At 38.9% G+C, this 24,527-nt stretch overlaps 1 protein-coding gene across 4 annotated transcripts in view; it reads left to right on the top strand.

Moving 5' to 3' along the window:
* The window catches only part of il1rapl2 (interleukin 1 receptor accessory protein-like 2), a 389,317-nt gene that overhangs the window by 242,045 nt on the left and 122,745 nt on the right, over positions 1–24,527 (top strand). For all 4 annotated transcript variants that reach the window (XM_032554863.1, XM_032554861.1, XM_032554864.1 and 1 more), the window contains exons 3-6: positions 2,377–2,546; positions 3,768–3,871; positions 22,595–22,781; positions 22,854–23,007. In XM_032554863.1, the coding sequence (XP_032410754.1) occupies positions 2,377–2,546; positions 3,768–3,871; positions 22,595–22,781; positions 22,854–23,007 (615 nt within the window). The remainder of the gene's footprint in view (positions 1–2,376; positions 2,547–3,767; positions 3,872–22,594; positions 22,782–22,853; positions 23,008–24,527) is intronic.

The following is a 24,527-nucleotide window of genomic DNA, read 5'->3' as shown; positions in this document are numbered from 1 at the left end:
CGTCCAGGGAGCATTCATATGCAGATAGAGCCGACGGGAATGTTCACACCTCGCCCACATCCCTCATATGTGTGCTCACGCACACACACACACGCACACCGCCGCACTCTCTCCCTGGTACACTCACGTACACAGAAACTCGCATGGATGAGTGCGTGTAGAGGCGAAGATAAATGAGTTATTGGCTATATGCTGTTGCAGCTATGTCTGGTTGTAGTTTTTTTTGTTGCAGACGTACTGCTTTGTGCGTGTGTGTGGGTGTGTGCTATTATCTCTGACCTGTGTTGAGCAATGTCCAGAAACAATAGGGATTAGTCCAGTAGACCAAACTGATGTGATTTGCTATTAATGTGATGCTCCGAGGTCATCCTGTGTAGGTCTGAATGTGTGTGTGTGTGTGTGGGGGTGGGTGTGCGTGTGTGTGTGTGTGTGTGTTAAATGCTGAAAAACAGCCTACAGATCAACAACTCTCATTCACACATCCAAAATCCCAACCACACACTAACTCACGCTAACGCTAACATACGCCAACTCCTGCCACAACAGAGGCAACCCGGCGAGTTTTTAAAAGTGACGTCCGACTATCTGTCGGCCATGTCGGTTATTAAATCATTCCTGTGTGCATTAGTGTGTGTAGAGCACGGGTGAGCGCTAATTTGCAAGGGTGAGGGAGTGACTTTGTGTGCTATAAATCTGCCTGGGCGCGTGCCGCGGCGCTAAATCTCTCCTGTCACTGCTATGACTTAATGCCTGCTGCTAGATCTATAAATGTTACCAATTAAGTGTGTGGTTGTAAATTCCTACAGTAAACTAATGGAAATGAAGCCTTTAAATCTTTGACAGTGACCCAAGTCATCACAGATTAGACATGACACATTTTACAGAGTGATAAAACATGTTTATGCTGCCATTAAACGAGGAGGTGTCGGAGGCTATCTGCACCCAAAATCTAACGGAGCATTTAGGAAGTGCGGATGAGGGAGTCTGGTTAATATCTGCTGCAGGAGTCAGATATGTTCTGTTATCTTTTCTTGATATAAATGTGTATTTTTTAATGTTTTTAGATTAACATCTAAAATACCTTACAGCATGTTTCCTTACCTTTAACGTCTAAAGACTGTGTAAATAATGTACACCAGTGATGCTACTGGCTGGTAACACAATGCTCGGTAAAATTGGTAAAATCCATTTAACTGGTTGCTTTCCCATGTAAGACCAAACTTTGAACAAGGTCAACAAAAGGTTAACCTTCCTACCTACCTACTATTGTACATTCCACCTTAACTGCCTACCTACATACCTACCAACCCTCATTTATTTTCCTACCCACTTTACAGCCTACTTTCTCCACACTCCTTCCTACCTACCTATGTACCTACATACCGTCTTGCCTACCTTCCAACCTTCCTACCAGTATTCAAATCTATCTACCTTCCGATCTACCTACCTACATTCATACCTACCTAATAAATTTATACTTGGCAAATAAAGGCCTGGGAACTAAATCTTTTTTTTTTGTTGAAAATTAACATTTTGGCAGAATGATTTGTAGCAACCCTGGACGAATTAGTACATCCCTCGAAACCGCATAACATGAAGGGCCAAAAGAAGAAGCTGGAGGAGCGAGAAAACAAAAGATTAGAAGAGAAAAGAAGAAAAATCTAGAAGAAAAGAGGAGACGAGGGGAATGCGGGAAGTCCATTTGGGGAATCGCCTTTGTCATTTTCAGTGTTGACCTTTACATCTCAGCTTCTTCCTTCCCCATGTCTTCTGTCTACAATTTGTTTTTTTTTTCCCTCTTCCAGTTGACCTCATCTTACCCACCGCTGCATACATTCCTCTTTCATCTCTTCTTTTGCCTTAGCAGGCATCGCCCTTCTTTCAGAACTCTGAATGTTTATGGACCTCCTCACCTCATACTTTTCTTCCATTATACTTCTTATTATAACCAATTCATGGGTTCAATCTTTAAGTTGTATTCTGATATGTTTATATATATATATATATATATATATACAGTATATATATATATATATATACACACACACACACACACAAAGACTTTGAAAAGCTATTTTCAGTCGTTGATTGCTTCTAGATTGAAACACAATACCGCAAACAATTTTCAAAGAAACAATATTCCCCGTCACATGCATTTGTCTTTTCCTATTTTTCCCTTACATCCTCTTATTTTCTTCCGGCATCTGTACATTTCATTTTCCATATAGTTTATTTTTCTCCAACTCATGCTGGTATTTTTGATGACTACTCGTGTTTGGTTTCAGAAACTTTGAGAGAGCAAAGTTTGTGGAGCAGCGCGAACGGCGTGCACATTCAGACTCCCGGTCTCACCTCTCTGCCTTCTCTCCCTGCCAGTGGATGGATGCATAGACTGGTCGGTGGACCTGAGGGAGTACCACGTCCTGGCCGGCGAGCCCGTTCGGGTCAAATGTGCCTTGTTCTACAGCTACATACGAACCAACTACACCATGGCCACCAACGCCAAGCTGCGTCTCATCTGGTACAAGAACAAAGGAGATGCGGAGGTAAGGCAGCTCATTCAGAACTGGAGACTCAAAAGACGACGAGAAACGAGGCATAAGAAAATAACTAAAAGTGCTTTGCAGAAGTATTCATGCCTCACATTTATTCAATTCACAAGTAAAATATGTTTTCTTGGGATTTTTTTGTGTGATATATCACAGGTTTCTAGGACCACATGCGTCTATTTTGGCTCTTTAACATGAATGATATAAAACAAAACATTAAATCTCAAACACTGTGCTTCAAATATTAAATACAATGTTAATAAATGTAAATATGAAAGTAATAAAGTGCTGTTTTTTGTTGACTTGATGTAACATTGATGCTCACACTAGCACCATTTTTAACATTAGGCCACAAACTTGTGCTTTTCCCCAATACTTTATAAAAAGAATATATTCATTCTCTCTCTTTTCGTAATTTGATGTTCTTTGTTGTAAAAACTAAAGATAAATTTGAAAATCTAATTCCTGTGAAGAAGTTTACATAAGTAAAAACCTTTATAGACTTTTTTTTTTTCAAAATTGCTTGGTAGTTAAACAAGTTTGTACATATTTAGTGCAGATTTATTTATTAGTTTATTTTGCCATATCCGTTGACATTCTATAGAATACTTTTTTTTGCTTCAAATACGGCAAAAACAGCTGATTCTAAAAAGTATTAGCTCAGAGGTGCTAAATGTAAATGCAGGCTGCACCTTTCAGACTTTTTATTGCTAAACATTTATGAAATTCATGTGTTTTCCTCACTTCTGAATTATGCAAATAATTTGAATTGGTCTGTCACGTAAATTTCAACGTGGCATGCCAAACGTGTCAAACTTTTAAGACGTATGAATTCTTTTGCAGAATTCTGTAGGTGGAAAAATCTGTCATAAATACTGTAAGTCAAAATTTTATACATTTTTGTACTTGCTGTAACATTAATTGCCCTTTGGGACATGAACGAAGCTGAAGCTGAAGCTGGAACAGTAATTTCTTCAGCTAGGTTTATGTTTCATGCTGGGACAACTGATGGACTCTCAGAAAATAACCTGAAACCTACAGCAGCTGTTCTTTGGTGCGTCACATATCAAATAAAGTGAAATAGTCTAAGTTAAATCTTTTTTTTTTCATATAATTTACGTAGTAATCTTCAGGTTTCATCATCATTGCTTTTGGGTCAAAAATGATTTTTTTCCTAGAAATTCAGCTTCTTGTTATCCTTTGTAATGTCTCCTGCAGGAGCCTATCATCTTCTCCGGTCACAGGCTGAGCAAAGAAGACGATTCCATCTGGTTTAGATCTGCTGAAGTGGAAGATAACGGCTTCTACACGTGCGTTCTAAGGTACCGTATCTGCGCGCCGGGAAAAGACTTCGGCTCTACCCTGGAGGATAAACTCTGTCTCTCCATCCCAGACTCTCAGAGGAAGCGTGATTCAGGGTCATCTCTGGGTCGGGCAGATGCATCGCTGATGACGCCTTGTGAATGCCACATCCAAACAGCTCCTCTGCCTGGATGGGGAGCAAGGTCAAAGCGCGCTGAGCAGAGGGGCGTTTCATTTTCCAAGTTCGGGATTCAGACCGAGCTTAATGCAGGTGGTGAGACGGAATAATCACGCGGAGGTTCTGGAACGATAAAACCTTTTTCTGGGCCAGTTGTGACCCGATTCACTGCTTGGTTCTAACTTTTAATGGAAAAAAGCGGTGACACCTTTTTGATTTTTTTTGGAAAAATTAAAGAGGGAGGAAGTCACTCGGTACCAAGGGTGTTCAAAGTGTGGCGCGAGGGCCATTTGCGGTCCTTAGAATGATTTTGAGCAGTCCTTGTTCACAATTCAGGAAGCTTAAATTGATGCAGATACACTTTTAAAAACAATGTTAGGGTGCAATTCTGTCTGATTTGCACAGAATTTGCACAATTCTGTCTGAATAGCATATATATAAAAATATATATATTTTAAAATGTTAGAAAGGAAAATGAAAGGTGATTTTAATTTATTTTAATAGTGAAAGGGACAACAAACACCCTGTGACATTTGCTCAAATCGACACAGCCATTTTTCTTATTTGGTTGAAATACAGAAAGCATAACACATTTGGTAAAAAAAGGAAAGAGTGAGCTAGTCACCTGTTAGTTTTCCCCTGAACAAGTTTTGTGCTACTTGTATGCACGTGAAGTGTAGTAAGTTTCCATTACCTGCTTTCAAAAAAGTCAGATAGTAGCTTTCATTTTAATTGGCTGGCGTATGGCAGGAGGAGGGGCTTAGCCAGGCCTCCGTTCCTCAGAACCTCAGCTGTGTTCATATTTAAATTAGAAGTTTACAAAGTTGGACATAGTGATTAATCATGATTAGTTACAGCACTGCAGTCTGGGTAATCTGATTATATTCTTTAATCATTTGACAGCATTATTTTTTACTGGTCTGATATAAATTTGGCATCTTAAATATTGTGTTTTCATTAGTTGCAAGTGTAGCCAACAGGAAAAAAGGCAAAACAGAAAGAAACATCAATTTGTGTCTTAATTGCTCCAGGTAACGTTTCACTTGGTGAACTACTATAAATGAACTTTTCAATCATCTCATTAATTGAATGGGTTTATATATGGACGCAAGTTAAAGATAGATTTTTTTTCTAAGTTTTTCAGTCTGAGATTAGGCTTCTGCTTTAGAGAATGAATTCATTAAGTAGAATGTTAAGTGGCGTAATTTTGTCATTAAAACAAACAACCTCTTAGGCTACAACACGTCTTTGTTTTGTTTTCACACCATAATTTGTTCTAAAATAGTTTTTTTTCCCTTCTTTTCTGAAGCAAATCTTTTCTCTAAATGTGCGACAAATGGGTTTAATCTGCCAGATGGAGGAAATCCTGCCAGTTTTGCAAATTGTTCATTCACAATATGGCTGCTGGCAGGACAACAGGCTCTGGCATGGCTACTGTGGGGCCACTTCAGGGACATGTCTGTGTGTTTGTAACTGCAGTGGCAGAAACCTAAGTAGAGCAGTCAGCTTTGTAGCCGACAACAAAGGTTTTCTTCTTGTTTACCTGCAAGTGAGTGACGGGTGTTTGGATAAAACTGAGCGGAAAACATGTGATTCATAATGGCTCATATAGTAAATGAATCAAACTCCTTTAGTTGCATTACTTTAGTAGACTAACTTAATAGTTTGAAACATTAGTAATGGATTAATCTTTCCATTAATGTCAAAAGATCCCCCAGCAGTGTTATGTAAAATTGACTTTTTTGATCTTTACATCATGTTATTCCCTCATCAAAAACATACATGGAGTGTTGCTTTGATTCTTTCATGGATGCTTGAGAATCCTTTAATCTCCATGGCAACCATTCACCTGTTCAAAATGCCTGGGTGGACCTCGCTCCGCCTTAGAGGATGAAGCTCCTCCTCTGAACTGCAGTTCCCAAGGGTTAGGGTCCAATCCGAGCTTCCCTCTCCTCCCCTTCACTCAGCTCCTTCAGACTAGCCAGAAGGAATTAGCAAACACCTGCTAATTGCTCATTATAGGAGCTACTTCTCGGTGAAGCACTGGAAGAAATGATGTTAAAAGGTTATAGGTGAGCCATGTTGATAACTTCCTGAAGTTTCAAAACGAACAAAAGCTTCTTAAAGAGAGAGGCCCAATTTCAAGGCATTTAATTGCAAAGTCATACTTAATAATATATAGCATTTTTTTTTAACAACTAACATTAGTTACTTCATTATGCTATAAAATGCCACTAAGTGCCTGGAGAACACATAACACTTCCCCGTTAATGCTCCTCCCATTCCCAGTCTTTGGTTCTCCACGTCTCCGACCGGTTCCCTCTATCCCTTCATCCATGTCGTCTTCCTCCCTCCTCCTCCTCGACCCGCTCCTGTGCCATCCTCCCACCTATTCCTGCCACAGCCTGACACCTATCCCCCGTAATAAGCTCTCTCTCTCTCTCTCTTTCCCCACTTCTCTCTCTCTCCCTTGCTCTCTCAGCATGACAACCTAATTAGGGCTTGGTGTCTGTCATTGTCTCCGGGCCTCTTATTAGCGCACACACACACATGCAGGGAAGCAAATCACCTCCTATCCTAGCAGGGAGCCTCTGACTGGATACGGTTATATTACTAAAAGGCCGTATCCAGTGTATGAAAGCGGGTAGCGAAAGGGCCGTGAGAAAAACCCGACCATTCAGAGCAATTTATTGCTCTTGATTGATTTCTGTTGCTGTTGCTTTAAGGGCGTTGACGTACGTTTCCTTGTTTGTACCCTTGCTACAATAAAACAAAAAGAAAGGGCTCTGCCGAGTAGATTTTGTTTTGCTTCCTGACTCCCTGCGCTGACTGGCATTTGTTGAAATTGGATTAATAAAAGGAAAGTGAAAATAGCGGAAACTCTAGGAGGTTGTAATTTACAGTTCTTGATTATAATTTTCTGAGAAACTGAGTTTAAAGATAGAAAGAAGAAACATGTAACAAATGTAATGTCTGTGTGCTATAGAGAGAGAGATGGGGCCAAAATCACCACAGAAAATGGGCAAAAGCGACACGGGCCATTATTTTAGGAAGAAAACTAGAAAATTATTTCATACATTTAAGGAATGCAGAATAGATATTTGGCAGGTTAAAGGTTACAATATGTAAACATATGTGAAAACATTTTAAGGAGAAGTTATCAGTTTACAGGAATCCACTTTGTAGCCACTGTAACCTTAGTAATTTATACTTAAGTTGCTTAAAACGAGTCAAAATGTCTACTCCATTATCATTTTGTCATTTTTAAATGTTATTGAAATCCTGTTTTATAGCAACTAACCAGAATCTTGCTCATATTGTAGATACATGTAGAAGTACGATAAAGGGGTCAACTTTGATCTAGTAGACAAAATTCTCTGTTTTCTAATTGTAAATTTGAGCACTCAAACATCACGTGGAGTTCCTCAAGGCTCCATTCTGAGGCCACTTTACTTTTTAAAATCTCCATAATCCCTGTGGCTCAGATTATGGTGTACTACAATCATCTCACAGTGTCTCCGCTGATGACACAACTTTAGATCTCTTTTGCACAACTTAGCTATTAATTAGCAGTTTTGTGTTCTTTTGAGTTGATCACACACTTTAGTAAATTTACGTTTGCTCACATTCTCGTTTGTAATTATTTCTGGATTTGGAGTTGTTTGGGGTATTTTTTTATTGTCAATTTCTATGCAGGTTTTTCTCCCAGTTTCTGTGTTCAGTGAATTAGCCTCTCTCCCTCATCCAGCAATTGGACTCACCTGCTTTGCATTCCAGTAATCGGCCTTAGTTGTAAGATCTCTTCAGCCACTGTTTGTCAGATCCTTCTGTTTGCTCCTGCCCGTTTTGTTCCTACTTCCTGAGCTTCTCTGCAATCCATTTGGAATCCAGCAGTACTCATCCTCTCATTGCTGTAACTTTTGTACCTGCAGTTAACATAGAAAAGACGGGGGCAGTTCAATTCCTCTGAACAATGTCTGGACCTTAAATTGCTTTTGCTGACAGCCAGATAAACGCCTCACCAATTGTCCCTCCTGACTCTTATCCAACAATTACTTTGCTTTTTTTTATTTTACCTAAAAGATTTAGAGAATAAGACAAGCAGTATTTGTTTGATTCTGTCTTATGAAAATAGTCCCCGGTGCTTTCAGTCATTAGTGCATCTGCAGTAGGAAAACATAAATTGAGTTTAAAATTGTTTGACAAAAACCGTTTGTCATAAACTCACAACCTGCTGCATTAATTTGGTTCCCAGGAGCTTCAGTACTTAGTAAACACGTTTCAGACCCTGAATACGTTTTAGCGGGGATTACCGAATAGGCAGTTGATCAATGACTGTACAGTGGTTTATCATAAAACCTCTGTCTTGGTTTTACAGGATGCCAGTGATTTATCATAAATAAAAAAAAACTCAATGTCAGACTGGAAAAATGAATATGATTTTAATATGATAAACTGATTTAGATCTTAGCTAGAAGACCATTTTTTTGCTTTCTAGTTATAAATGAGAGCACACAAAGATCAGTTGTGGAGTTCCTCAAGGCTCCATTCTCTGGCCACTATTTATTTATCTACATAATCCCTATGGCTCAGATTATTTAATACTACAATTAATTTTATAATATCTTTGCTGACATAAGTTTATACCTCTTTTACACCACTTAGCCTTTGTTTACTATATTTACAGAACAACTGTATGGGTCAGAATTTCTTGCAGAGTGATGCAGAAAGGTTTGGCAGCATTTCAGATATTTGAAACAAAAAAACGAATCGATTATTATCCATACCAGCTGATATGAACCCCTTATTTTGTGATTTGGTTTAAAGCCTAAAACATCTTTGACAGAAAGATGTTTTTGTCAAACGTCTTGCCATAAGACAGAAGAATAATACTAAGGAAAGAAATTAATTATTACAACTTTCTTGTATTGAATATTATCAATGTAAGTACACATAGAAACACATTTCACGAGACTCCTTCTTGCGTAACTCAAAATAAATCTGAAAAAAATTAGTGCACACTCAGTAAATGAAATAACAGGATTTCTGGCATAAACTGAGAAACAATATAGAGATAAGGTAGGAATTGCACAGAAGTGTAAACATTTTTAAGACGACGGCGAAGTAATTTGGGATGGGGCAGGGAAATGGGAGCGAGACGCAGACTGTAATCAAAGACAAAGTAATCAAATTGGAGATGCAGAGAAAGAGGCTAAATGGACAAAACCGAAAACGGAGGAGGGCCGACAGAGAGAAGATGGAATTAGATGGACAGACGGCGGGAAAGCGAAGGCAGAAATGCAAGACGAGGAGGGTAAAAGACAAAACAAAAACAAAACCATTTTCTCTGTAGGTATTCTCTGCAGGTACAGGGAGCTCAGTGGGGAAAGAGGGCAGGGCATGCGAAGACTGTTCAACACCCTCCTCACACACATTATGATTAGGACCACAGCACACACCCCTCACAGACAGGCATTACTTAAACAGAAATTGAGACGCACAGTGAGAGCTCCCGGTTTCCCCTCAGGCTATGATGCTACAAGATGGACTTTGCACCAGACCTCCATCCTGGAACACTTGATTGTCTATCAGAGTGATTCAGGGAGGAAATCAGAAAGCTCACATACGGAGCCACACATACAGAGAGGGATGGAGGTGGATGTGTCACAACTCAGCTTGATTTCAGAAAGAAGAGCGATAGTATTTGAATCTGTTGAGCTCAACCAAGTAATCTAACTAAAGGGGCAGTATTATGTGTTTTCCAGCCATATAGTATATTTTTACAGTACAGCCTGTGTTGCCTTCCGTTGTTATAAAGTTCTGTAACAGAAATTTGACTTTATAATTTAACGCCTTCAAATTGGGCCTCTGTCTCTTTAAGAAGGTCCCGATCTTTCCGAAGCGCCGCCTTCAGGAAGTCATCATGCTTCTGTATTAACCCCTTAACAGCGTTTTTACCAGCGTTTCACTGAGAAGTAGCTCCTATAATGAGCTCAGCTGATGCTCAGTTCCACCAGGTGTTTGCTAATCGCTGCTGGCTAGTCTGAAGGAGCTGAGTGGGACCAGAAACTGCAGCTCTGAGGAGGAATATCATCCTTAAAGACGGGGCTAGGTCCACCAAGGTGTTTTGCACAGCTGAATGGTTGCCATGGAGATTAAAGGAACATGTATAAAACAGTCGAGGCAACACTCCAAGTATGATTTAGAGGAGAGAGTAACATTATATCACAATGGAAAGTTAAAAAAAATATTTTACATAACAATGCCCCTTTAAAAATGTAAACTAACGTTTGCAAATGAAAACTATTGATGTGTTTTTAGGTCTTGCAAGAAATTATAAGCTAAGTGAATGAATTTTACGATGCTAAACCAGAGTTAGACTAATTATCTTTCATCTGACCTTCCTCTTGTATGCCGCCCACAAATTTATGTCCGATCATCAGCTCCTTTGGAAAACTAACAGAGCATGAGACAGATTAAATTTGACTAAAAACAGATGGATGTGTCAATCTTTCGGGAGTTTGTGGTGACGCTTTATGCCAGTGGAAAAACTAAACCTGAAATTATAATCAGAACAGCGGAAAGGTGGCAAAAGGCTGTTATTGTGACTCCAGTTTCTACTGAGTCCAAATGTTTACTCATGTGGAAGAAATGGAAACCCTTCTGAATAAAACAATAAATATCTCAGTCTGATTGAAAATGAAAAAATTAAAATATATAAATGTGTCACAGAAGTTGTCATAATACATGAACTTTTTCACATATTTTGAAAAAAGCAGCACACTTTAATTTACTTAATTGGGATTTTGTGTGTTAAACTCAGTAAGTAGAGGATAATTAAGTGGAGGGGAAAATTAAAAATTTTTTAAAAATACTTTATAGTTATACTTTTTATATTTCTTTATGATTTTTACAAATCTGATAAGTTTGAGTTTGAAGTAAATTATCCAAGTCAAAACTTTGCACAGTGACTTTTTACAGCAATTACACCTTTAACTAATAAACCAAAACTGTTTAGTTTATTTTTCTTCCATCTTCAGTCATCTAACACCTGAATATTTTCTGCCATTGTTATTTGCCAAAAAGTTTTAGTTGAGTTTGATAAGAGATAGTGTTTTAAAAAAAAAACATTTTCAAAACTCTTCTTAATTAGATTTCAATTTCAGACTTTGTCCATTCTACTGTATTTCTGGCTCTGTGTTTGTTGCTATTGCATTTACAAAGTTTATTCGTATTTATTCTCTTTGTGAACATACTTGTTAGTTTAAAAAAATCTACAGCAAATATTCAACAAGTTTAGTTTTGCTTCAAAACTCGCTAATCGTTCATCTGATTTGAGTTCCATTTGGGCCAGCGAGCGTCAATTTTGGCTGCTGTCCAAAATATAAAGCATCTGCCTTTTACTTACTATATGAAAAAAGAAGCCGGTCTGCTTGGAAGAGGACACTTTTACCCAAAACTGTTCAAAAGTTCACACCTTAAGCTGCCAGTCCGCCTCTCTGCTCAGGAACATCCTACATGATGAACGACAGAGACAGGAAACAGGCAGAACAAAATAATAAGTGTTAGATAGTGAACAAGGAAGTGTTATATTAGACACTTCATGCCGTGGCTTTTGTCTATGCACTTCTGCAGGTCACCTTAGAAGGAAAAGAAACACATTTGCTTTAAAAATGAGTCAGTGGCTGAAAATATGTCTGGCTTTTTGGCATGGTGAGTTTGTATTTTTGGTGCCGTCAAAATGACCCCCATTACTGAATGTTTGCACATTTTTTTGATGACGTGGTGATCGGTTAGAGATTTTTCTGATGTCAAAGATTAACTAGGAAACTTTTTAGTGAAATGACAAAAAAGTTGGATGGTATTATGTTTACACACACACACACAAAAGTTTTATAGTTGTTTTATAGTTTCGTTTGACCAACTTTTTGTTTTTATGCGTATGCCGTATTTCATTCTCTCAAAATCTATGCAAACGGAAAATTGCAGTATTTCCCGTTTTGGACTTAAACTCCGCCCTTTTTAATTAATAGTCATTTTATTTTTCCAGGGAGGCAAAGACACACTTTGAGTCTATTCATTGACCTTGACTATTTTTTCAAGTTACAAATGCACACATTTGATTTTTTTTCTTATTGGTCATGACCATATTATGTGGAATTGAGCAGATCTTTCTTGGTATGGCTCCATTAGTTTTGTACATCTTAGAACTAAAAGTTTGGTCATTTTTCTTGTTGCAAAAATGGCTCAGTGTGAACAATAATTGCTTTGCAATCAGAAAGTTGCCGGTTGGATTACAGACGTTTCCCTTGACTTTGGGTAAGGCAGTCCTCCATAAGTTTCCTCCTGACCTGCATATTGGGTTATGAATGTGTGCACATTTCTGAATAAAATTTTCAGTGTGAAAACAACTTAGACTGGCGACTAGAGAAAGTCTATACAAGTTCAAAATATTGGATTTTTACAAATGCATGCAGCATCTTTCTGATTATTAGTAATCTTTTAGCATTCTTTCATTTTCACTCGCCTTTTCTTTATGGATCTCAGGCATGTTCACTGTTTTATCAGCCATGTGGATTAAATACAGTATGATTTGGTTGCAAAGAGGATTGTTATACTGGCTAATGCAGAGTAACAAATTTACTGGCATTTTAAGCCATTTCTAGCACTCTATGTTTAAATGACTGCTATAATTTTAAGATGACTGTGTTGCATTATCTTGACACAAAGGTCACATGTTAGCATTTTCTTGGCATGTGACCTTTTGGAATCAAAAAGTCTTTAGCAGCAAATGATACTTTATAAACAATCGGTTTTGGTGTAACATGAGGAGGACGTCAGGACTTCCACTAGCAGTACAGTTTTCAGCACAATAGAGAAGCTAACAGGTCTGAACCAACATATAAAAACGTCAAAGCTGGGATCAGAAAACGCACACATAAATTTAGAAGAGAGTGGTAGATTGATATTTTCCTTGAACGCTGAATTCTTGCTGTTCTGAGAGTGGTTGCATCATGTCTAATGCCTGGTTGACTGCAGAACGGAAATGGCTTTTTGTGTGCTGCAGTTTCCCCATTTAACCCATTCCAAAATACTGTAGTTTAACCTATTTGAAACTGCTGGTGAGCATAGAAGAAAGGTTTCTATGCTCACCTTTGGAACACCGCATGAATGGTTCAGTTCTTTATTAAAGCTCTAGTATGTAACTTTCATACAAAATGTGTTTTTTTACTTATTTGTTAAAATAATCTTTATGTTGTGACAGTTTCAGACAAATAATCCGTAGTTAAAAAAAATCAAGCTTCTCTCGGTGCTAACTGCAGAAATACACAGCTAGGTCAGAAAAAAAGGGGGTGATTGGCAGCACTGAAAACCTCCTCCTGTAATTGGTTTTGACCTGCAGATCGCTATAGTAACCTAACTAATGCATAGAGATAGTTTTAACAAATAAGTACAGTTTTTGTTGTCAAAGTTGCATACTGTAGATTTAACACATTTTAATGAGAAAGTTTTAAATCATTTGAATTACTCTTACAATTATTGTCTAATTCAGAAAATGAAAATAATTGACTTATAAACATTGTCTAATTGAGAAAGAAACAACATTCAACCTCCCACTAGCCAGGGTTAGGCCATTTTATTGATCCATCTACCAGTCTCTGACATCTCTTGTCTCACTCCTTACCTCCAGCTGTAAGACATTTCAGGGTTTTCCGTCATTTGCATCTTATTTAAAGTAATCCCACTGCATCTCACAAAGATCCAAATTTGAGCTTAGGACTTTCGTTTTCTTAAAATGATGTATTTTCCAGGCACATAGTGTCATTTTATAGCACAGTCAAGTAGGCCTGTCACGATAACAACCGGAGAGAACCGGAGTTGAGCCTTTTTTCATCCAGTGTCATCAACAGAAAGAGAAAAAGGCAGGAAGAAACGATAAAGCCAATAAATTAAAATGAGGTCGATAATTTTCATTTATCATGCGATTAATTGATTGTTTATCGCGACAGGGCTACAGTAAAGTAACTATGTCAACTCGAGTTGTTAAAAATATACTGTATATATCATATATGACTTAAAATAAATTTTACTTTGTATTTTAACACATTGAAATTGGGCCTCTGTTGCTTTAAGAAGCTCTGCCTTCAGGAAGTCATCACAACATGGCTCCTCTATTAACTCTTTTAGCAACATTATTATTGAGAAGGGGCTCCTATCATGCACTCAGCAGATGTGCATTTCCACCAGGTGTTTGCTAATTGGTACTGGCTAGTCTAAAGGAGCTGGTGGGATTGTTGTTCTGTGAAGCAGAAGCTCTGAAGCTTGGAAACTGCAGCTGTGAGGAGGAACTGCACCTCAAAGATGGAGCTTGGTCTGCCTAGGCGTTTTACGCAGCTTAATGGTTGCCATGGAGACTAAAGGATTTCTCAAACATGCATGAAAGAATCAAGGCAACACTTCAAATATTTTTTTTAATGATGGACAGGTCTAAGACCCTTCTGACATTTTAACATGATGTAAAGCTGAACGTTGATTTTACATCCTACTTCCATTTTGATTCTTGAATGGAGTCCTTTAGGGATTTACTGATATGTTTTGGGTCAATATTATGATCCAGGGTCCAGTTCTGCGTTGTCTTGTTTTTTTCCTGTCATCTCACATTTCTTGAAGCACCCTCTGCTACACAATTAAGTTCATGGAGAATTTTGTGACGGTGAACATGACACGTCCTGCTCCATGCTTCACAGTCGCTTTGAGGTTCTTCTTCTGGAATGCTCTATTTAGTTTACACCAAATATGTTCTCTGTTCTGGTGTTCAAGTATTGCTCCCCTGTCTGTTTTTCTCACACGAGAAAACATTCCATCAAAGTTAAACGTGAGCCGTTACGAATTGTTGGTCAAATGAAATGACAGTCGACAACAGGCACTTGCAAACATGGAGTTTGGATGGGGTCAAAAAATATGTCGGTAGACTCAAACGAGGAAGGAGTGGGTGGTAAACCGGGAGCAGAGAAGGAGAGAGCGGTCATTTGAAGTTTTTTTTGGCAGTCCTCAGTAACTTGGCAGCCATCTACTTTGGTATCGCTCTCATCCCAGCATGTGCTAACATGTGCCAGTTCATGCCAACGTAAGCCTACTCCTGCTGGCACGGCCAGGAGTGCCTGGGAGAAAAAGCTTTACGTAAGCTTTACTTTGACACTTTGATGTTGAAGAGGTTTAGGGCTCTCTGAATTCTTTCTGGCCTGGCGGAGATACGAGGGAAAGAGCAGAGACATGAGAGAAAAGGAGGCCGGAGGAGGAGAAGGAGGCATGGACCCAAGCATGACGATCTGTAAAGTCCCTTATTAAACACGTAAATTTGATCCAGATTTTACCTTAGGAAATACATACGGTCAACTTAGAATGATCTGAGTCATTTTAGTTGGGTCAACATTCAGCAGAGTCTTAACGTTCATGAACCGCTTTACTTCTGATCATGTGTAGAGTGTACTTTTTAAAAGGGAAATATTGTGTTTTTTGGGCAGAGTCATTTTATAGCACAGTCAAGTGACGTTATTACCGTTGGTTAAAAAAAAAGAGCTTTATATCAAGTATGACTTAAGAGAAATTTGACTTGTATAATTTAACACCTTGAAATTCGATTTTTGTCTCTTTAAGAAGCTTCTGCTCTTTTTGAATCTCCGCCTTCAGGAAGTCATTACAACATGGCTCCTCTATTAACCCTTTAAACACCATTTTTACCAGTGTTTCTCTGAGAAGTAGCTTGTATACTGAGCTTAGGAAATACCCAGTTCCATCAGGTGTTTGCTAATTGCTCCTGGCTAGTCTGAAGGAGCTGAGGGAGGGGACCTAAGTGAGGTGGGAGCTCAGAAACCTGAAGCTGAGGAGGAGATTTGCCTCAAAAGCTGTGTCGGGTCCACCCAGGAGTTTTGCACAGTTAAATGGTTGACATGGAGATTAAAGAATTTTTTTTTCCAAACATGTATGAAATAATCAAGACAACCCCCGCCCCCAGGAATAACATTATAACATGGTGTAAAGCTCAAAGTTTACACCATAGAACTGTCACATAGAACTGTCTTAAACTTGAGAACTCAAAACAAAAAAAGATGTATATCTTTGTTAGGCAGATTTCAGATAAATTTTTCGGATAGCAGCTGAAAGATGTTCAAGAACCAATAATATTTTTGTTTGGGCACATAGTTTCTTTCAAGACAGTAGCAGCTTCCTGTTACATCCTCATCATTCTCTGCATTGTCCAGTGTTTCTGATGATACACTAATGCACATCTGTAAGAGACAGGCTGAGAGTCTTTTATTTGCCATAAATAAATTTCCTCTGTGATGTCCTAGATATGTACACTCTTTATACAATGAGTATATGTTTGATGGCCCATGTACAGTTAGGCTTATTGTCCACCAGTTTTAGAGTGAACTAGTAAGCTAGCAATTCATTTCCTATTGGGATCCTGGTTGGTTTTCTGGAGGCTAAAGCTAGCGGCTAACATGCCTGGCACTAGCCTCGCAATTGTCTTCCCCCACAGTTCCAGAGTAAGAGGAATGCTTAAGACATTTTGTTGCTGACAAAAATTTTGTTCTGTCAGGCACTTCTGTCTTCACACTGGTGGGAGTGAAGGAGTTTAGAGCACTCACAATTTCCAGTGAGCTACATAGCGCAGCTTCCTTCACAATCACACTGGCGCATTATAAACGCCACAGCTAAACGTTAGCGATAGGCCAAAATCAAATACAATCATTTAAAACTTCAACAGAGTGCACGCCGCCAAAAAATAATTGCTTCTCAATAACCAGGGGTCCAGACCGTCTGAACGAAGTAAAGCGTAGAACAAGGAGCTAGTTTTTAGCAAGCTAGCCTGAGCCCTCATAAACAGTAGGGTTTTTGGGTAAAACAGCCATACTCTCAAAACCTTCCTAACAGTTTGTGATCGTCTATCCTGTGAACCATTAAGTCAGTAGCTGCATCACGTTGGAATTATAAGAATAAATTTGCCTAATGGAAACATGTCAATTTTGAAAAAACTGAAGTTTTTTGATAAAAAGTTTGCACTGTAGAATGAGGTGCTTTTTTTCAATGGATCAAAATTAGTGTATTTCGCAAAACTGCAATGGAAACATTTTTTCAGCTCACACAAATTACTTGATAAACAACCGGACGTTGCTGCTGGCAGCACAAAGACGACCACAGGGAGAGGTAGGAGGATGATGGTGTGGCATATTTTATTTAATGACTTATTGTGTCAACAAACTTATTCATGTGTGACTTTTAATTGCGTTTCTTATTTAATGGAAACACTGCATTGGCAAAATTGTGTTTTTTTGTTGGTTTTTTTGTCATTGGCGTAATGTCGGCAAAGTTTTGCGCACATTTGAAATGTAAAAGCAGCTCCTGTCTCTTTACAACAATCCCATTTTTCAACCTGTCCAGTGAACCTTCACTTCCAGCAGGGGGTCCATGCAACTAATGACTTGGGCCGGAGAAATAATTACAAACATCAAGGAGGTTGAACTCGGCTTTAGCTCTTTTTTTTTTTTTTTTTTGAAGCGTCACTGAACCGACAGGCATGTTGGAAGTAAAAGCATAAAAAAAGAGCTTAATGAAGTTTCATCACATTCAGCAGTAGCTCAGATTCTTTCATTTTAACACGGCTTAAAAGGACCTTGAAACTTTAATTACACAAAATAGGCCACGTTTGCCCCCATCGTGATTAATAAACGTCTGAAGATGATGTTGCATTTTCCAGCTGTCAACGTTTAATGTAAAAAAAAAAAAAGAAGCTTGTCACAAGCAGACTTTTTAATCTCATTAATAGAACACAGTTAATGAGATGTTCAGGTTCGCGTCAGCACGTTGGAGCGTTTTGAGTTTGTCGGGCCGTACTTTACGGGGTCGGCCGCTCCTGCTTGAGTGCCTGGACATGTGCGGGGGTCCCTGCTCTCCCACTGCCCGTTGGTGAGATCCAGGTATAAACACACTGCCTGCTGGTCAGGACACATTCCCATCTATTGGCTCCATAACTCAACGCAGCCTCCAGCAGCCTGCCCTGATCATAGGAGGGTAATTGCAGGGAGGCAGAACCTGATTTATCGACGCTGTAGATTACAAGCGGATGTAATCCAATGATTTTGTTTGTGGCTCGTTTTAAATATTTCATGTAATTGGAATTTCCGTTCCTCCCCAGTGAAAGCTGGAAATAAATAAAAAAACAAGCAGTCAAGCTTGGATCATTTGGGTTCGGTTTTAAAGTTATACCCGCCTCGGAGGAGAAACTCAATCCAGTACAGCAGGTGGTTTTTGTAAGAGCTGCTCAGCAAAATAAGCAAATCGACTAAATATATGTTATGATGAGAGCAGAAACATGGATCAATAAATGAAAAATAATAATGGCAGCATTACGTCGTTCAAATTCTATAACGTTAGTCTACATTTTGTGAAAAAGCTCAGGTATTAGATCTAGTTTGCACTAAAAATTATTGGACACAAAGTAATGCATGATTATAAGTTGAAGGAAAAGATTGGAACATTTTTATCCCCAACAAATCTAAAACAAAATGGGCTGTCACTTTAAATGGCCGTTGAGATGCACAGAAAAATCAATAAATATATCCAACTTTTAAAGGGAGACGTTATCGTCTCCATAACGATGGCGTCCGGGTTGGCGGCTGGCTACTTTCCTCCGCTGGTCAGTTGTAGCAAGCTGCGCTTCAGCAAAATTCAAATTTGCAAAACGCAAATTACACCTGAAGTGGTTTTCTTGCAAACCAAATGGCAGGCCCCAAAAAGCACGGAGGGAATCTGAAAATAGACCCGTTGCCAAGGAACCGGTTGAATCGATCTGAATCGTGGCTCATCTTTAAGATTTTCTCCCGTGTAGCCAATTACGGTACAAATAGTGTCAAAAATACGTGTTTGGGGATCCAACGCTGTTTTATTTTTTCCCCACCTAATCTGCTGTTATTGCTGATTTTGAGGATCCTACTGTATAAGACATTGAGTTTTCATTTATAGTAACTGTTTGTTTCTCCTTTTATCAGTAACCACAGATTGATTCCAAATTGGATATTTTCTTGATCGCGTTGCGGCGGAATGGAAAACTGACTCACCGCACTGCATTTGATTCAGAACACAAAAAACGATTCCATTATTTTCTCTCTTTTTTCTTTTTTTTTTTTTTTTAGCCTAGAGACCTTTTTCGTCAGTAATACGCTGCACAATGACAAGATGTTTGTGACATTTATTTATTTTTTCCCCAAACAAAGGCATTCTAATGTGTTCTGAACAACACCAGATTCGAACACACACCCACACGCGGACTGAGCTTTTCCGTGAGCAAGATTTGCGCAGCGTGAAACACATGCGTTTGACATGTCGCTTGCATTGCAGTCCAACTGCATCACAGGCTTTATCCTGAGGTATACATAATACCTTTTTGTGCGTTTGTTTTTTTTTTCCCCCTGTTTAATGTGTGCGGGTTGGACACAATGACAAACGGAAGGAAACATGAAGGAGACGCATGTAACTGTACACTGGATCAGTTCAAAAGCAGAAGAAATCAAAAGTAAGGAAAGTGATTTAATACGTAATTCTTGATTCTTGGGTCGATGAGAGAGGACAGAAGATCCTCCATCTTTGCATATTTCACTCTGTCCGTTTATGTAGAGATTTGCTAATTACTGTATTTCCTGCACTATAAGCCAAACTCTTTTTTAAATATACTTTCCTGCCACTTAAAGTCAAGTAGAACTTATGTTTTATTCCACGTCTTGACAAATGTTTTGACTTTCCGATTTTAATTCAAACTAGCGGTCTTAAATCAAGCAATAAAGAGGTAGTATTATGTATTTTCTAACAATGTTACCTTCAGTCATTATAAAAATGCTGTATCGATGAAATAGGATGTTTATATTTAGAGAAAGAAATGATTTTGCAATGACACCCAAAGGAGTTGATGTTTACTGGCCTTACTTGAATATCTCTGTTCAGGTGACTGTCTCATCTGGTGTGTTATATATGATGTCAAAATACAATCCCATGTTATATTTGTTGACTTTGGTTCGATTATGTCCACTTTGTGTTGCGTTCACACTGAAGGTCATGAGGTTTTGTGGTTCTGTTTTAGGTGTAGCTGCTTTTCATTTGTTAATTACTGTATATTTGAAATGCAAACCTTTGAGATACTTGAAGGATTTTTTTTCCATTTTATTCACATTCGGAAAGTACGACAATGTATTAGCCCACTTGTAGACAGAGAAAGAGGAGTACAATTCAGCCAAAAACCAGAGATTTTCTAGAAAACAAAATTTGATTTCTGAGCTTGAAAAGTTGAACACATTTTTGAAAATGTTCTCAATTTCAGAAATCAATATATTTTTTTGATTCTCCAAGATTTTCTAGAAAAAACTTGGAAGTTTCTGAGTTTTTTTTTTTCTTGCAAATTTAAATGAATCTCAATTTCTACCGTTTTTTTTCTCACAAATTTTGGTCTTTTGGATCTCTGAAGTCAATCTCAAAATTTCTGAGTTTTTTTCATGCAAATTTTTGACTTTTAGAACTGATTGATTTTTTTTTTTTTTTTTTTTTTTTTTTTTTTGCTTGCTCTAGAAAATGACATTTTTCTCTCTGTCTCTCCTGGCTCTGACACGCCTTTGCAGTAAAGTGACCCAAACTGTTTTTTGATCCAGTTGATCTGAGCTGTAATTTAGGGACAAACAAGTCGAAACACATTCAAGCGACTCCTAAAGGACTGCTTGATGTGTGTGTGAGAGTAAGACGGACCGAGAGAGAGAGCTGGAGAAAACCACCAGAGCTTCAGAGAGACAGAATCTATGGAGATGAAAACAAGATACTGCAGGTTGGAGAGAGATTGATGATGAAGCGCTGGGTGGATAAAAAGCTTTCCAAGTTCAATGCTCAGTGGTCTTAGTTAGGTCAGTGACCCAAATCCCAGCACCCTCCAAGACACAGACACCCACACCCTACTCACCCCCACACTCAATTGATGGGATAAGTGGTTTAGATCCACTTAGATTAGAGGTTGTGGTTAAAGGACAATAGGTGAGTGTGTGCGTGTGTGTTACGGAGGATGAAAGAGAAATAGATCAATGTTGCTTTGTGTCTCGAGGTTAACTTGGGAGAAAACACCAAGCTGAGCCTCCCTACACAAAAACATACAAAACCCCCATCACCTTCAGCACAACCAAAGACTTTAAGTCCAAATTTAAGATGAAAACGTTGAAGTCGCCTTCTTTAATCCTCTGACTTAAAGTCACCTCAAGAGCACGTCAGCGTAACTTCATTGTGGCAAAATGCAGAGCGAGATCACAAGCTAATAGAAGGCTAACAGCTAGTCAGATGTTTGCATGGACTCAGACCTTCAGTGACGTCCATGATGCCCTGTAGAGTAGCTTAGGAGGGCCATAATTTGACAAAAAATACCCACAACAGTGCCTGGAGATCCGCTCGGCATTCCAGCCGTGAAAACGATACGAAGACCGTTTTACACAGCTTCTGTTTTGAGCAAATGGAGGGATGACTCATGTCACTGTTGTTGTGGCTAATCCTTAGATGGCTAAACAAATCGGCTCCAAACAAACCCACTCAGATTGATTCCAGAGTGCTTTCACGCCTCAGAGATGCAGGCCTGCGTATACAAAATATGTTTTTATATTTAACTTTTCCAACATAAATGATATGCCTAAATGTGTGCGATGCTGCATATTTTGGTATTGATTTGACACCAAGTAAATACACGGTCAGTATCACGGATGTCGATACTGATTCAGATGCTTTTGAAGTTCGATATGTCATCACACTTCTGACCTGTAAGTGTTTTTGCTTCCTTTCACATATTTTGTTCAAACCTGGAACAGAATTTGGACAAATTTTACAGGCGTCTACAAAATACTTTTAACCACGTATTTTTGTGTCTACAAAACTATTTCGCACAGCTTCACAAGCTTGGTCAAACATGTAAAAATGACTTACTTTAATTTGTTTAGTCAGCGCCATTAGGTGTTTAAATAAATAATATACAAACTGAAACTCATAAAAAGATATGGTCAAACAAATGAAAAGAACTGCAACAAGCTTTCTTTCAAATGGTTCAGAAAGTGCAATTAGTAATTCTGAATATAAAATAAATAATAAACCCTGATGTCGCACAGAGAAGCTTTGTTCTCTGTGCGAAGCTTAGAACAAAGCTTCAGTTGGACTGAATATGATCTGCCTGCATGGGTAGGGCACATTGTCACAGTACCTAACGGATCGTTGCATCGCTTCAGCTGTGGAATCAGCTCCCTGAAAAACCTGAAGACATGAAGAAACAACAAACTACTTTAAATCAGGACCAAACTTGTTTCTTTTCAGTCTAGCTTTGCCATAAATTTCAGATATTTAGTATTTCTTTTTTTACCATTTCTTACTGCTTTGTTTTATGCGTGTCAACACCGCTTCCTTTTATTAGGGAATGCTCAAAAACTTTAATTCTGCAAGTATACCATATCTCCTAATATGACCATTTCGGCATTGCTCCTTGTGACCTCTTCAGGAACTCGACGTACTGCATGAAAGTGTCCATGTCGATGACCGTGGAAGAGAGCGACGAGGGGAAGTGCTACAGCAGCAAAATCCGGCACCTGGAGAAGGCCGAGGTGACCCACAGCAAAATGATCACCTGTCCCGACATCGAAGACTATCTGGCTCCGTACAAACAACCGCAGATGACCTGGTATAAGGTACGTCGCTGAAAGCACACCGTCACCTATTCTCCCGGAGTCTGCTTCAGCTAAACTGGAGTCTCCTGTTAGGAGTGCGAGCGAGTGGAATGGAGGAGCTTCGTTACCGTCAACACTACGCACGTCTGGATTCCTGAGGTGGAGGAGGGCGACGCCGGGAACTACACGTGCGAACTGCAGTACGGATCCAAGCAGGTGCGACGGACAACGCAACTCAAAGTGACAGGTAGGAAACAGTTTGTGGCTGCGTGACTGGGGGATCCTGAAAGAGGCCAAAGCATATGTTACACCATAAATACAAGAAAGGCTGAATGGAGGATCTGATCCATTATTTAAAGGGGCAGTATTACGTGTTTTCCAGCCACATAGTGCCATTTTGTGGCACAATCAATTGTTATGAAAATGCTATATACTGTATGTCAACTATGACTTACAAAGTTAAAAGAAAAGTTAAAGAAATTTAACTCTGTAATTTAGCGCCTTGAAATTGGGCCTCTGTCTCTTTAAGAAGCTCCTGCTCTTTCTGAAACTTCGCCTTTAGGAAGTCATCACAACATGGCTCCTCCATTGAACACTTAAAGTGTTTACCAGCGTTTCAGTAGCTGCATGTCCATTACAAATGTGCGCTAAAATTTGTCAATGTTCTGCAAATGTCAAAAAAAAAAAGAAGTTGGGAATTGCGATGTTTCCTTTAAATAAGAAACACAAATAAAGTCACAAGAGGAAGTATGCTCACCTGATAAATCATTAAAATCCATTCCACGCCATCATCAATGGAAATGCAGCTACTGAGAAGTAGCTCCTGTAATGAGCTCACTAGATGTGCAGTTCCACCAGGTGTTTGCTAATATCTGCTGACTAGTCTGAAGGAGCTGAGTGAGAAAGTCAGCAGCTCCAAGGAGGAGCTTTGTTCTAGAAGGCGGACCTAGGTCCAACCAGGCATTTTACACAGCTGAATGGTTGTCATGGAGATTGAAGGATTTCTCAAACATGTATGAAAGAATCAAGACAATACTCAAGGTATGTTTTTGATGAGGGAACAACATTATAACATAAAGTAAAACTCAGTAAAGGTAATTTTACATAATACTGCCCCTTTAAGGGTCTATAACTTTGAGTTAAGGAATGCAATGTAAGAAAAATGTATTTTAAGCACATCTGCCATCCAACTTGTCTGTCCAAGTACAGTATATGGATTTTATGCAGTCAGTCATTTTTGATAAACTAACAAGAATGAAATAAACTGCAGCGTGAACAACTCCTCTACCTTCTCTGAACGTTTAGCAGCCCTCCTAACTCCAGAGCATCCATTACTTTGACAGATGACCGGACTCAGCAGGGCACCATTCATCATTACTTCAGCACTTTTAAAGTTTCTTTAAGCACACTTTACAAATGTGCCCTAAAACTGTTGAGTATTTTATTCCTGTAATTTTTTAATGTTTTTTTTTCCCCTCCTGTAATTTAACTAGATAAACATAAAACCCCTCTGTGACTTTTTATCTGGCTTTGACTCGTCAGTAACCTCGGGACTCAGAGCCGACGTTGCCGGTTCATGCGTGTTTTAGGGAACCGGGTCGCTCTTTGCCACCTGCCTGTGTTTTATTATTATTCCTTCTGCAGCAGATTGTCGGTTTCTCTCAGCAACAGCAACATCTTGAGGATCGTTTTTACGTTGCACAACCGTTGATAAACATTTGCGACAGTCTGGTTTCCCGTAAATCCAATCTCCTCTGCGCTCCGACG

This window comes from Xiphophorus hellerii, chromosome 23 (assembly GCF_003331165.1).
Source record: "Xiphophorus hellerii strain 12219 chromosome 23, Xiphophorus_hellerii-4.1, whole genome shotgun sequence".
In the NCBI taxonomy this organism is placed as follows: domain Eukaryota; kingdom Metazoa; phylum Chordata; class Actinopteri; order Cyprinodontiformes; family Poeciliidae; genus Xiphophorus; species Xiphophorus hellerii.
This window is presented reverse-complemented; position numbering and strand designations above follow the sequence as displayed.